Source organism: Fusarium venenatum (genome assembly GCF_020744135.1).
Source record: "Fusarium venenatum strain MPI-CAGE-CH-0201 chromosome Unknown EDB82scaffold_1, whole genome shotgun sequence".
Classification (NCBI taxonomy): Eukaryota; Fungi; Ascomycota; class Sordariomycetes; order Hypocreales; family Nectriaceae; genus Fusarium; species Fusarium venenatum.
The window spans coordinates 8,372,944-8,393,277 of NW_027072129.1; the positions used below are offsets into that span (position 1 = coordinate 8,372,944).

At 48.9% G+C, this 20,334-nt stretch overlaps 9 protein-coding genes across 9 annotated transcripts; 5 read left to right on the top strand and 4 right to left on the bottom strand.

Moving 5' to 3' along the window:
- On the bottom strand, positions 1-1,217 carry EDB82DRAFT_87544 (thymidylate synthase/dCMP hydroxymethylase domain-containing protein). The gene is made up of 2 exons (XM_025728310.2): positions 1,021-1,217; positions 1-966 (listed from the first exon to the last, which is right to left on the bottom strand). Exons 1-2 carry the CDS (start codon positions 1,146-1,148, stop codon positions 117-119), a joined length of 978 nt encoding a protein of 325 aa, XP_025588506.1. The 5' UTR covers positions 1,149-1,217; the 3' UTR covers positions 1-116.
- A 1,394-nt stretch (positions 1,218-2,611) lies between these two features.
- On the top strand, positions 2,612-3,954 carry EDB82DRAFT_87554 (mitochondrial carrier domain-containing protein). The gene is made up of 2 exons (XM_025728299.2): positions 2,612-2,852; positions 2,900-3,954. Exons 1-2 carry the CDS (start codon positions 2,748-2,750, stop codon positions 3,788-3,790), a joined length of 996 nt encoding a protein of 331 aa, XP_025588505.1. The 5' UTR covers positions 2,612-2,747; the 3' UTR covers positions 3,791-3,954.
- Positions 3,955-4,117: 163 nt separating this feature from the next.
- On the bottom strand, positions 4,118-4,789 carry EDB82DRAFT_472231 (TspO/MBR-related protein; the record flags this gene model as incomplete). The annotated part of the gene is made up of 3 exons (XM_025728288.1): positions 4,118-4,478; positions 4,529-4,616; positions 4,678-4,789. 3 exons carry the CDS (start codon positions 4,787-4,789, stop codon positions 4,118-4,120), a joined length of 561 nt encoding a protein of 186 aa, XP_025588504.1.
- Positions 4,790-5,556: 767 nt separating this feature from the next.
- Positions 5,557-7,421, top strand: EDB82DRAFT_543839 (P-loop containing nucleoside triphosphate hydrolase protein; the record flags this gene model as incomplete). The annotated part of the gene is made up of 2 exons (XM_065609386.1): positions 5,557-5,608; positions 5,665-7,421. The coding sequence occupies 2 exons, from the start codon at positions 5,557-5,559 to the stop codon at positions 7,419-7,421; spliced, it is 1,809 nt and encodes a 602-aa protein (XP_065465815.1).
- Positions 7,422-8,850: 1,429 nt separating this feature from the next.
- EDB82DRAFT_442112 (uncharacterized protein) lies at positions 8,851-12,148 on the top strand. The gene is made up of 2 exons (XM_025728266.2): positions 8,851-9,897; positions 9,950-12,148. The coding sequence occupies exons 1-2, from the start codon at positions 9,265-9,267 to the stop codon at positions 11,885-11,887; spliced, it is 2,571 nt and encodes an 856-aa protein (XP_025588502.1). The 5' UTR covers positions 8,851-9,264; the 3' UTR covers positions 11,888-12,148.
- A 16-nt stretch (positions 12,149-12,164) lies between these two features.
- Positions 12,165-13,218, bottom strand: EDB82DRAFT_490482 (uncharacterized protein). The gene has a single exon (XM_025728255.2). The coding sequence runs from the start codon at positions 13,062-13,064 to the stop codon at positions 12,279-12,281; it is 786 nt and encodes a 261-aa protein (XP_025588501.2). The 5' UTR covers positions 13,065-13,218; the 3' UTR covers positions 12,165-12,278.
- A 181-nt stretch (positions 13,219-13,399) lies between these two features.
- On the top strand, positions 13,400-15,887 carry EDB82DRAFT_490485 (FMN-dependent dehydrogenase-domain-containing protein). The gene is made up of 4 exons (XM_025728244.2): positions 13,400-13,797; positions 13,879-15,156; positions 15,228-15,301; positions 15,359-15,887. Exons 1-4 carry the CDS (start codon positions 13,770-13,772, stop codon positions 15,443-15,445), a joined length of 1,467 nt encoding a protein of 488 aa, XP_025588500.2. The 5' UTR covers positions 13,400-13,769; the 3' UTR covers positions 15,446-15,887.
- Positions 15,888-17,659: 1,772 nt separating this feature from the next.
- EDB82DRAFT_87670 (uncharacterized protein) lies at positions 17,660-19,172 on the top strand. Its single transcript, XM_025728233.2, has 4 exons — positions 17,660-17,776; positions 17,900-18,051; positions 18,110-18,662; positions 18,712-19,172. The coding sequence occupies exons 2-4, from the start codon at positions 17,909-17,911 to the stop codon at positions 19,036-19,038; spliced, it is 1,023 nt and encodes a 340-aa protein (XP_025588499.1). The 5' UTR covers positions 17,660-17,776; positions 17,900-17,908; the 3' UTR covers positions 19,039-19,172.
- A 134-nt stretch (positions 19,173-19,306) lies between these two features.
- Positions 19,307-20,204, bottom strand: EDB82DRAFT_521515 (HCNGP-like protein-domain-containing protein; the record flags this gene model as incomplete). Its single annotated transcript, XM_025728222.1, has 3 exons — positions 19,307-19,917; positions 19,998-20,073; positions 20,124-20,204. The coding sequence occupies 3 exons, from the start codon at positions 20,202-20,204 to the stop codon at positions 19,307-19,309; spliced, it is 768 nt and encodes a 255-aa protein (XP_025588498.1).
- Between the last annotated feature and the right edge of the window lie 130 nt (positions 20,205-20,334).

A 20,334-nucleotide genomic window follows, 5' to 3' on the forward strand; every position in this document is an offset into this window, starting at 1 on the left:
GGATGCGCATGTAAATTCCAACAGGGGTCTCTTGTTTAGCAAAATTCTATTCCAACGCCATCTATTCTTTGCCATAATATAATCCCGCCTTCCAAATAATTCACCTCATACATAGCTCATACAGACATCTTCATAGCAATTGTTTTATGGGGGTCATATCCCTTGACTGTGAAATCCTCTGCTTTCCATCCATCAATGCTTCCGCCCTTTTCTTGGGCAATTTCCAACTCGGGGAAGTTTCGCGGCTCGCGTTCAAGTTGAACCTTGAGGGCATCAACGTGATCGAGGTACACATGAGCATCACCCATGACATGGGTTAAGCTTCCAGGGACCAGCTCACAGACGTGCGCCATCATGTGTGTTAGCAGCGCGTAGCTGGCAATGTTGAAGGGGACGCCGAGACCCATATCGCAGGATCGTTGGTAGAGCTGACAGTGTAGATGTCCTTGAGGCTTCTCTTCTGAGTTCTCGTCCTTGCTTCTAGGATAAGATACATAGAATTGGGCAAACATGTGACAAGGTGGCAGAACCATCTTCTTCATGTCGGCAGGGTTCCAGGCTGAAAGAACTAGACGGCGGTCATAGGGATTGGTTCGTAACTTGTGAATGATCTCTGCAAGCTGGTCTACGCCCTGACCAGTGTAATCCGTCTTGGCATCAACGTATTCGGCGCCAAAGTGTCGCCATTGGAAGCCGTAGACGGGACCCAGGTCGCCAACCTCGCGGTGTTGAAGACCAAGGTTGTCGAGGAACTCACGCGAGCCATTGCCATCCCAGATCTTGATACCAGCCTCGCTGAGACTTTTGGAAGAGGTGTTGCCCTCAATAAACCAGAGGAGCTCAGCAATGACGGCGCGGGTGAAGACACGCTTCGTGGTAAGGAGGGGTAGAATGGGGGTTCCGTTGTTGTTGAGGGAGAATTTTAGAGGTCGAGGAGCGAAGATCGAGTATGTTCCAGTGCCGGTGCTACAAAATTTGTTAGAAACATAGTCAGATATGGTTGCATCTATGGTCTCTTACCGATCTGGTCGACGCTCGCCACTCTCGAGAATTTCTCGGACGAGGTCAAGGTACTGGTTCTCTTCATGGTTAACAGATTTTGAGCCGTTGGAGAGGCTGGGGTCTGCGGTGTTCTGCGAAATGGTCATTTTGGCAGCAAAAATATCGATCGGTGAGTATAAAGATGTTTGGCGGTAGTGATTTAGGATGTCGAATAGTAGAGATGCAGGTGGTTGCCAGGCACAATGCAATCAATTAAACTACTAGTCGCGTCTTGTCGCGTCTCACCGCGATTTCCCCTCTAACTAGCCCCGCCATCTGTCGTCTCAGACCCTGGAGATGGTACTAAAATGTTCGCGGGGCATTGGTATGTATAATACACTGTTAGTGAGAGTGAACACATTGTTTAGGCATGCCAAGTCATTAACAAAGCTTGACAATAAAATTACACGTGGAGTGACAGCTCCAAGTATAATAGCATGGAAAATATATTATAGACGGAAGGGGAACTCAATAGTTACCAGGGGACTCGACCAGCATGTGCTAATAGAAAACGGCTTCTGGGGTTCATTGGAGAACACAGTCAATGTCCAAGATTCTTCTAAGTTACTGTAACAATGATTAAGAAGAGCGGGATGTGAAATAGCCGTCTTGGTGTGCGTTGTTGAGCTTACAGCCCATCGTCAAAGTCACACAATACCAGAAATAACGACAAAGAAATCGCTCACTTTCTGAATTGAAAATTTTAGAATTCGACATACCCACATCCCGACTGTCTCATCCCATGTTTAGGTCTTTTGAGGTTCATGGTACAACCACAAGCCGTGACCGGAGTGGATATCTTATCAATCAGTTCGATCAAGCTGCAGGACGCTAGTTGGAAAACTGCAGCAAAAAGCCAATTGTGTTCCGCGTTACAGGGCTTTGCAACTCCTCATAGGACAATGGAGGGTACGGACGGAATCTTTCATGGTCAGGGACCACATGAAGAGCCTTTCAAAGCCCCAGTCCTATAAAACCGAATGTAACGAAATCCCTGAAGCTTTACGGCTTCAAGCTGTGCACGGTCGATCTGATAAGAAGAAAACAAGTCTGATTGGGTCAAATAGGTGCGAAAAGCGGAATGTCTGATGTCACATGCTACACTGTTAAGAATTTTTCTCCATGGGACGGGGATGAATGGATAGATGCCCAAAACGAGCAACACCAGTACCTGTAGTAGCATAACGCTTGATCTATCAGGCTCGCAGCACAGGGCGACAATTTATGTTGCAGGCATTGGCCACTAATAACTCGTACAGGCAGTGAGTGAGAAGCAGCTTGATCTGATAGAATAACTCGCCCTGTAGCTGCGAGGTAATTTGTTCCCCTCACTCTGTTTTTTTGGTCTCTTTTTTTTCCTCGTCAAGACATCGATCGTTGTGGTTGCTTCTTCGACAAATGACTCAGAGTTGCAGTTGATAAACATAATCCATCCTGCGAGTTGGATATTCTTCCCTCTTTCATTGTTCAATTCGCTTTTAAGCCTACCTTGCGCTCTTCCTTCTAGCAGCAAGGCTCTGCTTGTTGTGTACCTGAAGCAGTCTATATATTTCTTTGGGTCCGTCTTACAACTCCACACCATTCGACCAAGACAGTAGCTACGAGACTGCTATTCAGAACGTCCCACCGCCGATAATCCGCATTCCGATACCTCCTACTTTCTCGCACATATCATCCTGGTTATATTCATCAACGGCCTACCTACGATGGAGCCGAGTCCTATTTCTGTTGAGGCAGCTCATGCGCCTGAACTTCCTCTAAAGGCCAAGACGGCTCTTACAGAAGCACTCGAAGACGTACTTTGCGGATCGGTGTGTGCTATTACTCAAAGCAAACATGACTGTACTAACTGAAACAGGTTGCCGGTGCCGTTGGCAAGTACATCGAATACCCTTTCGACACGGTCAAAGTTCGACTGCAGAGCCAGCCCGATCACCTCCCGCTACGATATACTGGCCCATTGGACTGCTTCCGACAAGGTATCAAGAGCGATGGTGTATTGGGTCTTTACCGGGGTATAACTGCTCCGTTGGTCGGCGCTGCCGCTGAAACGAGCAGTCTGTTCGTCTTTGAAAGCCTCGGTCGCGAACTGCTTTTTGCTAGCAACATGGCCTCTCGAGAACAAGGACTTTCATTGCCCCATCTTTGGCTGACTGGTGCATTCTCCGGTGCCTTTACATCCTTTGTCCTGACACCAATCGAGCTTGTCAAGTGCAGAATCCAGGCCCCATTGTTGGGTGACGGTTCTGCTGGTGTTCCTCTCCGTCCTATCCCCGTTATCAAGCAAGTCTTTCGCCATGAAGGCCTTCGTGGGTTCTGGCATGGCCAGCTTGGTACGCTGATTCGAGAGGCAGGTGGTGGCTCTGCTTGGTTTGGTGCCAAGGAGACAGTGACAAGCATGTTCTACCAACACAAGACAAAGACAGCTACATCAGCAGCTGAAAAGCAGCAGATCCTTGACACCCCATTGCCTTTCTGGCAGCAAGCTATTGCTGGCGCATCGGCGGGTGTTTCGTACAACTTCTTGTTCTTTCCTGCGGACACAATCAAGTCACGAATGCAGACAGCTGCCGTCAGTGACCTTGTGCAACGACGAACATTCTGGCAGGAAGGCTCTATACTATGGCAGCAGCACGGGATTCGTGGCATGTACCGCGGTTGCGGTGTTACATGCATCCGGTCAGCGCCGAGCTCTGCCTTTATCTTCATGGTTTATGACGGATTAAAGCGAAACTTTCCCCTCCAATAACACATAAGTACTAGGCTGGGTATTTCTTGCGTATAGCGGATAAAGTTCCACCGACTGGTTTGGAAAAAGTGATTTTGTTCTTACGCATTGTGACGATTGGCTAGAGCATCTAAGGCGTTCATCTTTGGATTTTAGGAATATATCAGGCTGGCGGGTTGAAGCATGAGTTGAAGGTTTTATTTCTCAGTTGATGATTAAGATAGACAGTTACATAAGACTTTTGATAAAAAGACGATTAGAGTGCGTTGGGCTTGAAGTTTCAATACAGCTGCATTCAAAGCTCGTGATCAAAAAGTGAACTTTACAATATTCTTCTACCGGATCACCTTACTCCTTCTTGTTGATCTCGCCGCTTGCGAGGTCCCAGTTGTTCAAGTGTCCAATGGCAGTGCAAAGGTAGGTAGCAAAGGTGAGCCAGCCAAGGTAGGGGACCTGGCACCAAGCAGCAGTTGAGTCAATGGAGCTGTAGAGATAAGTAAGGTAACCGTTGACTCCGAGAAGTGTCACAATGTCGACTGAGGCCTCGATGGGGCGGTATAGGCCGAAGAAGAGAGGTGTCCAGAAGAGATTGAGACCAAGCTGAATGGAGTAAAGGGTCATTGCTTGTCGAGTGTTGACGATAGTCTCGGGAGAAGAGAAAGGAGAGAGACCAATATTAGCAACTCGGTAGGCGGCATATCCCATGACACTAGTTATAGTCAGTATGTACCTAGCATGACAGCTTTTGAAAGGTCATACCCGTAAAGAACGGTCCAAACAGGTCCGAATAGCCATGGTGGGGGTTGCACTGAGGGTTTCTTCAACGCAAGATATGTTTTTTGGGTTTCTGTAGGGGGAAATGAATTAATGAACCTGCTGATGAAGTCCTGGAGAGAAGGTTAGCTCACGAGTAGCGCTGAAGCCAACAGCTGTGCCGAGGCCGATGGGTAGCAAAACCGAAAGAGCCGGCTTGAGGAAGACCGAGTCCGGCAAGGTGAGGGCTGGAATGTACGTTGTCATGATGAACACTTTGGCAAGAAGAACAGAGCAAAATATTCAGTGTTTAGCAGAATAAAAATGGAGAGTAAAAGTCAGGACATGTGGTAATATCTCTAATGGAAGGCAATGACGTAATACATTTTATAGCGAACTCTTTCATTGCCGAGGCTACGGGTTGTAAAATCTGTCCATTAATGGCATATAGTGGGCTGATATCTTCAGAAGGTCAATATGGCCTATTTGATCGAGGTATTATATCACGATCGCACCAAGCGATGCATGTTGATGAGAAAGTCACGAACAAAGGCAAAAAAGTCAAAGCTTCTCGGTAACGAGCTGTCTACTCAATCGAGTCAATGTCCTGGTGCGTCTCTGAGCAACGGCCGTCTCAGGAGTTTTAATTGCTATCCATTTATCGCGCTAGTTAACCATGCCGCGAACAGTCGTGACAGGCAGGGGTTTATCATATTTACGCGTGAGGCTGTCGCTCCTCTAATCGCGACCCAGACGCACGGGCCACCTGTTTAATTGATCGTGGCCCGCGCTTCGCGTAGGAACGCGACCTCAACACGCCCGAACGCCCATTTCCTAGGAAATGGTAAGAGCGATGGGGCTCCTCCATTCTTTAATTCCCACAGCACATAACCTGCAGTTGCCATCGACAACAATTGTTTTTGCAACTTCCTTTAATACTTCCTCACCCTATACCACTTTTTGTTGGAAAGAGTTATCGAGTTGCATCTGTACACTACTGCATAAGTCAAATTTGGAAGGCACTATCTACAGTCATGGCTCGCACAGCAGCTCTAGGAAAGAGAGCCCGGGGTATCGACGAAACTGGTGAGTGCTTGATGGAAGAAACATACCCAACGCAGTTGCTAACCTGATGGTTCAAGATGTTCCCTGCCAAGTAAATACTCCCAAACGAAGTCGACGTCTTGCAAAGGCTGTCTCATATAACGACGAAAACGAAGATCCTACATATTCTCCTATTGACGATGAAGAGGACGATGTGTTGGCCGAGCTACCTCCCCGAACCCGAAAGTCACCACCACAAGCAATTACAAAGCAGAACCCAGTTACGCCTTCAACGCCACGACACCGAGATGCCCTCTCAGTGCCTCCTACCACGCCCAGACATGCTGTCATGTCGGCAGGCAAACTATTCAAAAGGCTGACACCACACACGCCACTTTCCCCCAGTGCGGTCCAAACCATTTACCAACAAGCACGACAACTGTTTGCTCGTGGTGCCGAGCCAGGCCAACTTGTCGGTCGAGGGGAGGAACGAAACCAGCTGACTGAATTCCTCAACCGCTTCTCTTCACCCACCCCCCATGGCTGCCTCTATGTCAGCGGACCCCCAGGAACGGGCAAGAGTGCCATGATTACCGAGATGACTCGACAATACGCCAACCACAAAGATGTCCGATCTGCCTATGTCAACTGTATGAGCGTTAAATCTTCCAAGGATCTCTACACTACACTGCTTGGTGCTCTTGGCCAGGGCTTTGACGCCTCAGAGGCTGATGCCATCACAACTCTACAAGCATTGTTTATGCCAAAGACGAAGTCAAGCACTGTCCACCTCGTTACACTGGACGAGATCGACCACATTCTTACCATGGGCTTGGAAAGTCTGTATCGGGTATTTGAATGGTCCCTTCAAAAGAACTCCCGTCTCATTCTCGTCGGTATTGCCAACGCCCTGGACCTGACTGATCGATTCCTTCCTCGACTAAAGGCAAAGAACCTTAAGCCTGATCTCCTGTCATTCCTCCCCTACTCTGCAACACAAGTCAAGAACATCATCACCACACGACTCCAGTCGCTGATGCCTGCGGGTGGTAAGGAGGGATATGTGCCATTCATTCACCCTGCCGCCATTGACCTGTGCTCTCGCAAGGTCTCAAAGCAGACTGGAGATCTTCGTAAGGCTTTTGAAATTTGTCGACGCGCTCTGGATTTGATAGAAGTCGAGACTCGACAGAAGCACGAGGAGGAGGCGAGGGAGGCGCTTTTGCAAATGACACCCTCCAAGCGACCCCTTGGAGAGAACATCAATGGAGCATCAGGCGGCACAAGAAGTGTGGTTCAGATAATGGCAAATTCACTCAAGGCTCTTACAGCAGAAACGGCACCTCGCGCATCGATCAGCCACCTCAACAAGATCACAGCAGCAGCGTTCAGCAACGGAACTACACAACGACTCAAGACACTCAACCTTCAACAGAAGGCTGCGCTTTGTGCCCTGGTGGCCTACGAGAAGCGAATTCGACTCGCAGCCAAGATGGCCAATGGCGGCGCTACACCTTCAAAGTCGAAATTGATGGCGCCAACTATCAAGACTTTGTTCGATACCTACTGCCAGCTTTGTATCCATGACTCTATTCTGCATCCACTGTCGAGCTCTGAATTTCGCGAGGTTGCGGGCAGCCTCGAGACTCTAGGATTGGTCACTGCATCAGATGGAAAGACTGGGAGTTTTACTGCACCACAGACACCCAGCAAGAGAGGTCGAAAGACCATGGCCGTAACTGGAGACGAGCGAAGACTCACAAGTTGTGTTGCAGAAAAGGAGATTGAGTCTGCGACTGACGGCGTTGGTTCAGGTATCCTGAAGAAAATTTTGAGTGGAGAGGCGTTGGATTAGAGTGCAAAAGCATTCAAAAGAAAGAAAGAAAGAAAGAAAGAAAGCATCCAGCAACACTGTACGGCGTTTTGGTTTGTCTCATTTTTGTTGGTATCGTTTATGATTATTGTCATATTGCATCGCATTTGCATGGCACTGCGCTGGTTGGTCACATAGGTCTGGATGGCAATCCAGAAGTCCTGGGATGGACAACGATACCATGTATGTAATTGTAGAGGTTGATTGAAAGGTAGCATAGCTTGCGCCTCATGGGTAATGCAAGTACGGACATTAGACACTGCCACTGCCACTATGTTGGCAATATATAGAATAGAAGAAGAAGAAAAGTGTAATCAATTGCGACTATGGCCAATATTGGTGAATCTGAAATGTTTCCAATTTCATGTTACCTAATTCCTAGACCAATTGTTGTTATCTCAAGACCGTGGAGACGATGCCAACATGTTAGCATCCTTATCTTTCTCTCACGCACCGGCATAGGGACCTAATGTTTTTACAAGCATCAATGCCTTATACCCTATCCTACAGAGTATTCTTTGCCCTGGCCAACCCCATGGTGATGTTCCACTGAGGAAGGGACGTGTCGGTCCATCGCGTCATGGCCTGCATTGGCGGTTTTTCCCGGAACCAACCGCGCCGCACACCAAATTTGCAACATGACGGGGAGTATTGTGATGCGACTGTTGTCTTTTGCATTTAATTTGGCGCTTTGGTGATGCAGGTTTGTAAAAGTGCTGCTCATGCAGTACTACATATGTCGTAGGCCCGTCAGCAAATTCCAGCTGTAACACAAAACGAAGCTTGATGGGGGCGGGGGCGGGAAAAGCACTCAGCTGGCCGTTTCCGCTAGGCTCTTATTAGCCATGTCTGTCTTGTCTTGTCTTCTAAGTTAATCTATGGACCCAGGTCTTCGGCTGGACATGCGAGCCAAGCTCGTCGAGGCCCTGACCAAGCTTTTCTTGGCGGAGCGATGGCCTGCAATGTCTTGGCACATGCATGCTGACTTTACAGGTAGGGTAGATTCGAGATGGGAGCCCTCCCTGACAGAATTGCGTAGGTGACGATTAACAGTGAAAATTGGAATAATGTCTGATTTTGGTGTGAGATTTGGGTGGAGAAATGACCTATGCATGCCAATGACTCTTGCTATTCCCTGAGGTGTTTCCCCTCCAATTGCTTCGAGAGGAGTCCATCCATTAATTGTATTTGCCCAAAACCGTTCGTTCGATGGAAGGCCGCTATGGGGGTGTTGCCCCCCCTTCTGCAGGCGCTAGAAAGGTACTGATCCAATTGGTGAATTCCTTCCTCCCCCCTCCCGTCCCGCGATTGTAAACCTTCAATCGTGGCTTACAGTTGCTAGTGCTAGTAATAGTTAATCTAGGTATCGTCCGTCCTGCTGCTACTCCCGCCTCCGCCTCTGCAGCCCGACATTCGTCACTCGCTTGATCGCCCAGTCCAACTTTTTCATCTCAACTCGCCCAGACTATAGTGCATTTACTAAGTATTCATATCCATACTCGTGCTCATTTGTATTTTTTTTTTTCAATCCTTGATCCATCTCTTGAGTGTCGATCTCCCTCTTACCCGTACCCCTCCTGCAGCCTTAGAACACGCAGACCCAATCCCAATCACAACCCCAACCCGACCGCCGACGCGCCGGATTTAACGTCTCTACTTCCACCTCAACCTTAACCTTCCCGCACCCGCACCCGCATGCATACAATTCAACGGCCTCTCGGCACGATTAGCTATCAGAGCCACCTGGCCGTGAGCTCTTGCTCCAAGGCTCGCGACGTCGGTTTCATAAGCTCGACGTCGCTATCGACCTTGGACCCTGGTCCTGATGCCTTTGGTAACACGTCTGGGAATGGGTCGCCGGTCGAGATCTTCTCCCACGCTCTCTAACGTTACAGAAGCTCCTGGTCCTACGAACTCGACGGCTCCCAACACTCTCGATAACATCGCGACATCCTCTCCGGCCGAGTCTGCCGGCTCCTCCACCTCCCAACCTCCAACGGCGACGTCACCTACGGCATCTGCAACCTCCTCTACGCGCCCAGGGTTCCTTTCGCGCTTCAGTCTCCCGCTCTCTCTACCTTTGCGCAACCGAAATCGCAACGTCACCGACTTTCATATTCGTGCCGAAGAACCCCACCGTCGATACAGCGCTGGCGACAATGTTCGCGGAGCTGTCGTTATCGTCATCGTGAAACCGGTTCGAATTACTCATCTAACTGTATCGTTGCATGGGTATGTGCGCGTCCTTAAAGATCCAACCTCGGTCGCCAAGGCGCAAGGAACCGTTGTGTTACCGCAAAACGGTGATGCGGCAAGGCCACGATATCACGGCAATGGCCTAGCAAGTCTTTTCCAGGACGAGCAAGTGCTGAGTGGTGAGGGGCGATTGGAGCCAGGCAGATATGAGTTCGGATTCGACCTTTTATTTCCCGACAAGGGACTGCCAAGCAGTATTGATGTAGGTTGAACAAGGAAATACTGTGCGCTGCATTTGCTAATGCAACATACAGTTCGAGCGAGGAACGGTTTCATACATGGTTACAGCGACGCTAACGCGACCAACCTCGATTGCCCCAACGTCATCATGCGAAAGGAAAGTGATGCTAGTAGAAAACGTGGATGTTGGGTTACTACACACTCCTAGACCGCGCACTATCTTCCTCGAACCAATTTCGAAACGAAACCGAAGGAGAAAGTCCATGGTAATAGACAAGTCGTCTGCCGCCCACTCCGAGATCAACGAAGTCAACACGGGGCACGAATTGACAGAAACGCCGACAGAAGACTACCGTGAACACACTACAGACCCCAGGAGTCCAATTCAAAGTGATTTGCGAAGCGAAGTCAGCGGGGAAAGCGGTGTCAGCAACAGCACAAGCCTAAGTAGACCAGAAGTCCCACTATCCCAAGTAGGGACACTCACATCAGCCAAGCAACAAGCGGTAGACAAGAAGACAATCACGGCGACGGTTGAGCTACTGAAAGGTGGTTGCTTACCAGGCGACCCCATATCTGTGCGAGTTACGGTTCAGCACACCAAGCGAGTCAAGAGCATGACGGGGGTGATTGTGACGTTACTCAGGCAAGGTAAAATCGACAGCAATCCGCCAAAAGCTTTCTTCGACGAATCTATGAGCCAGGAAGACATAGCTCGTATAGATAAGGACGATGTGTTCCCACGATCCAGAACAGGTCTCGGTGGATTGTCGTTGACATCTTCGAGTTCGACAAGCATATTCCGTAAGGACCTCGATCAGAACATAGCACCACTCATTATTGATCCCAACACCATGCAAACATCGGTCACTGTCACTGTCAAGCTGCCCGACGATTCGTTCCCGACAATCAAGGGTGTTCCTGGAGAAATGATCAGCTTCAAGTACCTGGTTGAGGTGGTTGTTGACCTGGGTGGAAGATTGTCGACTCAGATGCAAACGGGTCCAGCTAGATTCGGAGCCTATGGCCATGGAAGCACGGACAATAACACGTACGGTCCAATGAGAGGAGCAAACATCGCAGACACTTCGCAGATGCGCCACGAAAAGGGGGTAATCGCGGTGTCAATGGAGACAGTCGTGGGCACCTCAGATTCGTCACGCGGTAGGAAAAAGTCGAGGGCGTCACCGACATCACGAAGCGTGCAGATCCTGGAAAGTGACGAAGAGGAGGTGATAGGACAAGAACCAAACTACGGCGAAGGGCCTGCTCTTGAACACTATTCAGGCAATGGGTCGATGTCTCCTGCGGGTTATTACTCTCCGCACACTAATGGCAGTCGACTTCCCCCAATTCCCTCACATCCGCCACAGCCTTATTCACAAGTACCTCCCTTACCAGTTTCGTCACATTCACGTGGCTTCTCGGGGTCAAGTACCAATGGTTTTGGCTCTTCCTCAGCAGCTCCTTCGTATATTCCTCCCCCTGAAATACTGAATCAGAACAACCTATCAGAAAAGGAAATGATTCGGCAGGCTGAGACACGGCTACTACCAAGCCAACCTCCAGTGGCAGGCCCATCAACCAGTCCAAATCAAGATGATGAAGATATATACGACGCAGAGGATACGCCTCGGGTTCCGGATCTGGATGCCGGATTTAATCTGAGTGTGCCTAGTGCCCCCGAGGCAGGCCCCTCGGCACCAACAGAGGATGATGTTGAGTTGGCAGCAGTACCGCCGTCTGAAGTTGTGGAGGATAAGCAAGAACTCGAAAGACGACGGCTACTGAACGAAGCCAGTGCTCCCCCAGATGTCCCTGAGGATATGCAACGAAGAAGAATTGACGGTCCTTCGACGGAAATGGACACCGAAGCTGAAGCCAGTGCACCGAGCGCACCGAGTGCACCTTTAGTTGATGATGATGATTACCCTGGATACGGCTCCAGCGCAGGACCTTCCAGTGGTTCGAGACATGGTGGGGGAGAACAGTTACCAGCGTACCAAAGATGAGTTGGCATTGCGCTTTTGTCTTGGAATATATTGCATAGGCGCACTCAGTATATGGATCATGATGGGAATATTATATAATTTGCGGACGCACAGGTTGGCGTCCTGGCGTTTTTGGATACCTGACGAGAGTAATATCACGATAAAATATTAATGTTGTTGAATACTCACAGCTGAGGGTTTTGGTTGCCGATCACGTATGCTATTTGTGAGTTGAATAACTTCTGCAATTTGAAACTGAAGACTAGATTCAGGTTAACGGAGTCTATGATTCCGCCAGTGCATCAATTATACATGCGTGGTATGCCAACAAGACGTATCCAGTATGTCAAATCATATCCGGCCTTTTGGTATCGTTTTACAAGGGATATATGCTCATATTTATTGTCCCTATCTAATGCTGCAGCACTACAGGCTTGCCGCTCTCCCAGTTGTCCAGGCTCTCCTTGATATTCACCCAGTAACGCAGGCGCACAGCCTCGTGCTTTGCGGCCTCTATATCGTCATGTCTAAATGCGTGTTCCAACACCTGCTCACTCTCGGCGATGCGCGCATCATTCGCCGCACGAGGTTCATATAGATCCTCCTCCTTCTCAGCATCCTCAATTTCCTCCCGCGCCTCCAGCACAAGCATGAGCAGCTCCGGCTCTTCGACCTTGAGAGTCTCATCGTTGGCGACATCAACACCTCGCAGGGAGAGCAAGTACTGAGCTCGTAGAAGAGGGTTGGAAAGTGTCTTGTAAGCCTCGTTTATCAGTGCCGACATCGCTTCAGCACGAGCCTTGTTCTGCGAACCATGCATATCCGGATGAGCGCGGGCCTGAAGACGGAGGAATTCACGGCGCAAAGCTCGTGTATCTATAGGAAAGTGGCCTGCTGGGGGAGGACCATCTGGAAGCGTCTCAGGGAAGAGTTCATAGTGCGTTGATGGTGGGGCATTCGATGAAGAAGACCTCTGCGACTCAGGCTGCGCAGCACTGGAAGCGGCGCGGGAATAAGCGAATGTCGTCGCAGGGCCTCTGATGGCCGTCAAAAAAGCTCCATTGCGCTGTACAGGCGTTGCTGGTGCAGAAACTTGATGTGAGGATGCAAGAGTTGAGGCTCGGCGAGCTCGGAGTTGACACCGGATACAAGTCCGAGAAAGATCGCGCACGACAAAGGACGAGACGGACGAGCGCATATTTGGCAGAAAGAGGATGAAGGCCAATGCAATACTATGAGAGAGCTGTGTTGAGGTAAGAAGTGAAGACGACGAAATTGCTGTACTGAAGGGCAGCGAAATAGTAGAGATTGTCGTTCTTTACGGATGTCGCTCGGAAAGTGCCTTCTCAATGTCGTAACTATCAAATTTCTTAGCGTGAAATGACCTCAATGGTTGTAGCTATCATGTGGCGCTCTATGTGGCGCAGTCAGTCATGATGGAGGAACCCCCGTTTTCGGCAAAGGTCGGCGGTCATGATCGGTATCCAGTCCGATCCAATAATGAACAAGATAATTCACTTTCTCATCCATGATGAACGACCATTGAAGAAAGAACTTGTATTGTAAACTTCACCCGACTTCTCATGATAGAACTCAATTGATCTTCTCCTGTTTATTCGTGGTTCCTTTCGCATGAGCCCTGTCCGTTTTCGCTCTTCCTACCTATCATAACAAACAAGCGTATAGACCACCCCCCAAAGGAACCCCCAATCCATATTGGAGTGGGATAAGATAATTGGTGTCTACTGATTCTGTAGATCTGCCGAAGTTGGCTTCGATATCCAACCAACATTTTCATTTCTTCCATCTTTTCTTTTTCACAAACCTTTTCCTCGCCATCCATTATTTCGATATACTCCCGTATACTATCCATCTCTCATACAAATCAATCATATAGCCCAGAATGGCCAAGGTCTTTGACGCGGCTGAAGGTATGAGCGACCTTAATTGGGTTCTCACCACATCCATGTTTCCAGAAGGCGCAATTGACTGACATGCGATTCTCGCGATAGTGGCCAAGCACAACACTCCAGAGAGCTGTTGGGTCATACTCTACGGAAAGGTCTACGACGTAACCGAGTTTCTACCATCTCACCCAGGCGGTAAGAAGATCATCTTGAAGCTTGCTGGAAAGGATGCCACCGACGAATATGATCCCGTTCACCCACCTGGCACCCTCGAGGAGAACCTCAAGCCCGAACACGTTCTCGGTGAAGTCAACCCCGAAACACTCTCACAATCTCAATCGACTGGCGAAAAGGATGCCACACAATCTAAAGAAGACCAACCTCCACCATTGGCATCGCTCATGAATCTTGACGAGATCGAGCAAGAAGCAACGAAGCGCATTTCTAAAAAGGCATGGGCGTACTATTTCTCTGCTGCAGATGATCTGTTCTCAAAGAGCTACAACAACCAGGTTTTCAAGAATATTCTCATTCGGCCACGCGTCTTTGTCGACTGTACAGCTTGCGACACCTCAACAACATTAATCGGTAATAAAGTCGGACTGCCAATCTTCGTATCTCCAGCCGCAATGGCTCGACTGGCTCATCCTGAAGGCGAGCAAGGCATCGCCAAAGCATGCGCTAGGTTTGGCGCCATGCAAATCGTATCTAACAATGCCTCCATGACTCCTGAGCAAATCATCGAGGGCGCGAAGCCAGGCCGAACCTTTGGGTGGCAACTCTATGTTCAGAATCAACGAGACAAGAGTGAGGCTATGCTTAAACGTATCAACTCCATGCGAGACTATTACAAGTTTATTTGCTTGACGCTGGACGCGCCTGTTCCAGGAAAGCGTGAATTAGATGAGAAGCAAAATTTCGACTACTCTGAGCCAAGTCCTGCCAGTGGCGAGAGCAAGCCCGGCGCTGGAGGTGTTGGTCAGCAGCTATTCTTTGGTACTGCTGCTGACTTGACGTGGAAGACGACCCTTCCATGGCTGGCGGCTCATACCGATCTGCCCATCGTACTGAAGGGTCTTCAAACCCATGAAGATGCTTACCTAGCGGCCAAGTATGCTCCCCAGGTAAAGGCCATCATCCTGTCCAACCATGGTGGCCGCGCTGCCGACACAGCTCCTCCAGCCATGCATACATTGCTCGAGATCCGCAAGTACTGCCCCGAAGTTCTGAGCAAGGTTCAAATATGGATTGACGGAGGCATAAAGCGAGGAACAGACGTTGTAAAGGCGTTGTGCCTGGGCGCCAGCGGCGTTGGTATTGGACGTGCTGCGCTTTTCGGGCTTGGTGCTGGTGGCCAGGCTGGTGTCGAGCGAACACTTGAGAGTAAGTGGAAATCATGGCCCCGATATCCCTAGACTCGGAGTCTTGGCTGGACTGACACGTGCAAAACACAGTTCTCGAGGCGGAAACAGCAACATGTATGCGTCTGCTCGGTGCCAAGAACATATCGGAACTTGGCCCTAGATTCGTAAGTTTTCCCCAGCTTTTCCCCAGACTCCACTGCCTCGTCTAACTGACTCGATAGGTGAATGCTCGACAGGTGGAACGCGATATCTACGATGGAGATTCTGGGCTGGATCGTCAAGGCTTGTGGACGAAGTCTAAGCTGTGAAGAATATCAGCTGCAACATCTTCATATGCCAAACGCATCCTCGGCACGCTTCCCCGCCCTGTCAACTGGGGCCCTTGTTCCTTTTCCTAATTGAATGTCACCAGCATTTGTTGGTCGTAGGGTGCCATTATACGAAGTGTAACGTCGTTGCCACTGCTTGATACTGCAGGTCAAACAGGAGAAACAGAAATTGTTCATAATATTTCGAAATTGAGTAGCAAATAAGAAACCTGCGGTACGATATGGCACCGCACAGATGGTTTTCTGCAGTTTTTGAGACGTAATTCAGATCACTCGTGCCCTGAGGGTATCGAAGGCATCGTTGCGGCGTAGTCTGTATAGGATTTCTGGATATTGACCGAGCACGTATCATCGAGAATAGAACCAAACCTTATTTAATTGTGTGCCTCTGAGTTGCCCTCCTTCACATGCAGTTCCCGAGAATACTGTATGTACAGATTTCGTTCAGTGAAGAACAAGTGACAGTTCATCTCGTCGCTGATCAAGAACGATAATTGTGCCCCCGTCAGCCGACCAGTCAGTGTACTGTGTAGGTGGGTGGACTATGCAGGGACAGGGACAGGGACAGGGGTAGTGGCTGTCCTAGCCGAATCAAACGATCCTCCCGGTCATATCCAGGCCAGACTTCAAGAACCTGAAAGTCGACCATACCATCAGTGGATGTCCAGGCCGAGATGGTGTGTCGCAACCGGGCCTCCCAGAGGCCACATGAACATAAATTATTAGCTGAATGTAAATCCCCTCTTGTATTTGAGTTTTCGAAATGTTGATCCCCTACCACGTACTGTACGTTTGTATGTAGTAGGCTAACGAGCTGCGAGCCACTCCCGGACCTAAATGGCACTTTCCAACGTGGCGTGTCATGTCCTTCTTTGTTAATGAAACAAGAATGGTTGGCTGTCAAAGCAAGCCACTTGCGTAACTCTAAATCGTTGGTAGCAATTACCGTAGAAAGAGGTGCGCTACTGCTTGACACGACTAGACATCGCAGACATCAATATTGGTATGATTGCAGCCCTTAATGATGACTTCTTGTTGGTCGAAAATTCCATCTTTTACCTGACTAGGTAGCCTGTGTCCACTGCCCAGCCGGGTTGATCGCCGCCTGTTACTACTGGCTTGGCAGAGCCCATGTGCTGTGGTTGGACGGCTTTAAATAGCAGATTTTTCTCTCTGTCTTCTGTTTTGTCGCGTGCAAGTTGTCTGTGCCTTTCCTCCTTTTCGGCCCGCTGTCTCAGTTAGTACTGCTGTTTTGTGTTAGTTATGGTTTATAGTGGTCGACAGAGATTGTTGATGATCCAGAAACTCGGGCTTTTAACGGAAGTCTCGGTGATTCACAAAGCGCCAATCGCCACCAGACAATTTGAATGGACGTTGCGGGAATGAACAGGTCCCGTGGATCCTGTTTGTAAATTTAACATTTCCATATTCAGTCTCTGTGCAAATGGTATCATGCAAAGCCAGCCTCATTAACAATTATGCTCCGGCTCTCGCTTCACGTGTAAATATTCAAAAACAATTCCATGGATAAGCTTTGTTGAATCAGAATAGGAGCAAGGTTTATCAAGAGATCTTGTTTGAACGATCTTGTTTGAGAGATAGTGCCTCAGCTAGACCGTTGTAGATGGGCGTGCCGGGCATCGTCCGTTGCGTATCGACAATCCTGCGACGTCGAACAGATCACAGTTGTACCTTTCCACCCCAGTGATTCACAAGCTGCCGAGGAACAAACTGAGTAGGAATTATAGGAATCAAATACTCGTTGTATGGAGGCGTGGGAGGTAACACTTGCCTCTTGCAACCCTTACCTGAAGCCATGCGGGGCAAATCTGGGGAATAGCGCCGTATCCATTCATCGGCCACTTGCCTATTATGGCAGTCAATGCCCGTCGAAAGATGCAAAGGGACTCGGATCATGGCGATCTAGTCCTACCAGGATTGGATGGTAGGGATGGCTGCATTATTGCGGTACAGCCGTACAGTTGGTCAGATAAAACCGACACATCAAACCTTATCGACAGAAAGGAACGAGCAAGAGGAGCTTGTCAGCCAATAACTAGATGCTAAATAAATATGTCAGTCTAGTGTCTCCAGTGTCAATTGTGTTGGGGTTTTATCTGACCCACCCTGGCACCCCTAGACAACAGTATGGCACAGATGCAGATTCATTACGGGTGCCATTAAGTGCCTTCTTGTTTGGCCCTAAGGTTTGTAAATGCCTGGTCGACCGATCTTAATGTCCGGTGCGACCAGTACTTATATTGGGGCGTGCTCTCGTTTCATTCCTTTTTGTTTTGTCGCATGTTGAAGGTTGATCTACTTCCGTCACTTCCACTACCTTGTTCCTGACTTCCTGTCAGAAACTTATTCCATATTCCTCTTCCTTTTTCTTTCTTCTTGTCTGTTCAAGGGCTGAGCCTTGAACGATATTAGTAATTAAACATGTCGGAGAAGAACGACGTGACCCAAACCGAGAATGGGGTTCCTAAGACCAAGAAGCGTACCTGCGCGAGACACTGCAAGCGCTTCTGGTGGGTGTATCTCATCATCCTCTGCATCATTACCGTTATTGTGGTTCCTGTGATGTAAGTCCAAGCGTGTGTTGTCTCAGGTAACTGTCATCGAGCTGACATTGCGCTTTAGAATTTTTGTTGCTGTCCCCAAGATTGCTCAGAGCAAAATCAATGAGGCTGAGCTCGAGATCGAAAGCGTTCAAATCCTCGAAACCGAGGAGGGTGCGTATGTCATGAAGATCGATTCTTCCATTACCACCGATGGCAAGATTCATGCATCAGTTGATCCATTTGAGGCCGAAATGTATCTCGAAGACTGGCCAGCACATGTGCCATTTGCGACAGTGGACATGCCCGAGACCAACAGCAACAAACACCAGGTCGTCAACGTTACCCAACATGTTAAAATCGCCGACATGGAGGAGTTTACTCGATTCAACATCTGGTTCCACAACAATGAAACGCTGCGTGTCACTGTCAATGGCAAGACAAAGGTCAAGCCAAGTGGTCTGACGCGCAAGTATGGTGTCACCTTTAAGAAGACAGTTGAGCTCAAGGGACTTAACCACTTTGCTGGCACCGAGGTCACCGAAGGCCACATTGGCTTCGGTGATGGTACGGATGAGCCCAACTTTAACGGTACCACCGTTATTCCAAACGCTTCTGTTTTCACCCTTGACAATGTAAGTCACCCGCACATATTTCCAGGTCTGAAGCTCACATAGATTTCAGGGAAATGTTACCTTTACAAATTTCGTCGGAGACGTAGAAGTTGGTACTCTCACAATTCCAAACTTACTCCTTAAGCCAGGCGACAATGTTGTCAACATCACCGCCAACATGAACCAAAGCTTGGTTCTGAACGCCGTTCAGGAGGAGCCCTACTGCAAGACAGGCATTCTTCCCTTCAAGCTGTTGGGCAAGTCGGTCATGAACCACGGCGAAAATCTCACATATTTCGCCGCAGCGTTGGGAAGCTCAAACCAGACTGTCGATATCGACATTGGTGCCATCCTGAAAAAGAGCATTGGGTATGATGTGAAGTGCAAAAAGGATTAGTTGCAAAGCATTATTGATCTTTGGATCGCGTACCGAGTATGCTGAGGCAGGAGAGAATGATCAAAGCCGTCCGGTCGATTAATATAAAGCTAGGTAGTGGTTTGACAAGAGGCGCAGTCGATTATAATGATACCTTTGATGCGGGCCACCATTTATACCCTGTACCCTGATGCGAAATTCAGATTACTTTATTCCGTCAAGTGCGATAGTAGCTCTTCATTCGAACTTTGTGAGCGCAAGAAGTCGATGTGTGTTGGTAAACTCGTCTCTAATTCCATCCACTTTTCCTCTTTTCACCTTTCGAGAGTCCGCCCTTGATCGTTGTGTCGTGGGCCCCTATACTTGTTGAAGGGACAAAATCAACGGCTGTTCTTGTACCACTTGCTCTCTCCGTGTCCTTCTCCTTGGTTACTTTATCATTAGTCTTCCGTAGTTTGTCCTTGGAAGCCCATTCCGGGAAGGCTGTAGGATTCCAGAGGTCGGTTGGTAGTGTGGTAGAATACTGATGACGTTCATCGATTTCGACAAATCTCATCAGTTTATCCATCAGGCTTGGGTTCTTCAGCGCGGAAGACTGTTCCAGCTTGGCGTTAAAATGAGTCCCCTTCTTTTTTAGCTCAAGGAATTGCTCGAATTTCTTGTTGGCTCCAGGTGGTGGTGAGCCTGGTGGTGATGGTGGGATATCCATGTTAGGTGCTGACGGCAATGTGAGGTCGCGAAGAAGCGCACGATTTGCTGAGTATGGTGAGGCTGGTCTATATGCTGGATCTTGGTCATCCATGACGGCCTCCTCCATGGGCGGTAAAGACGGTCCCAGTGGCACTGCATTTTGTTGGGCAGGTTCGATAGCAACTGCATCAGGGCCATTGGATTTAGGCGCTACTTGTTGATGGTGAGATAAGATTCATTGTCTAAGAGGACGTATCATATGAATCGATCAATGTGAAAAACATGCTTACCTGATACAGTAGGCTTCTTCTCTACCTCTTGAGTCCGTGATTCAACGCCTGCATCTTGGGTAATGGTCGTGAGTTCCTGACGAGAATAAGTAGGTATTCACGGAGAATGGAAGATTACAAATATACATTTTTTTTCGGTTGAGGAGGAGTGACTTCCTGGATATCCTCTTCTTCGTCGCTGCTTGCGTATCCTACCAAGCCGGCCATTTTAGGTTTTTATAAGATGAAATGCGATGATGATAGAGTTGAGATTGACGCAACACGACTAAAGTCGTTAATAAATCGAAACCGAGGCAGATACGACATGGAATCCGTTTCGGCTTAGCGCGGCTCCTAG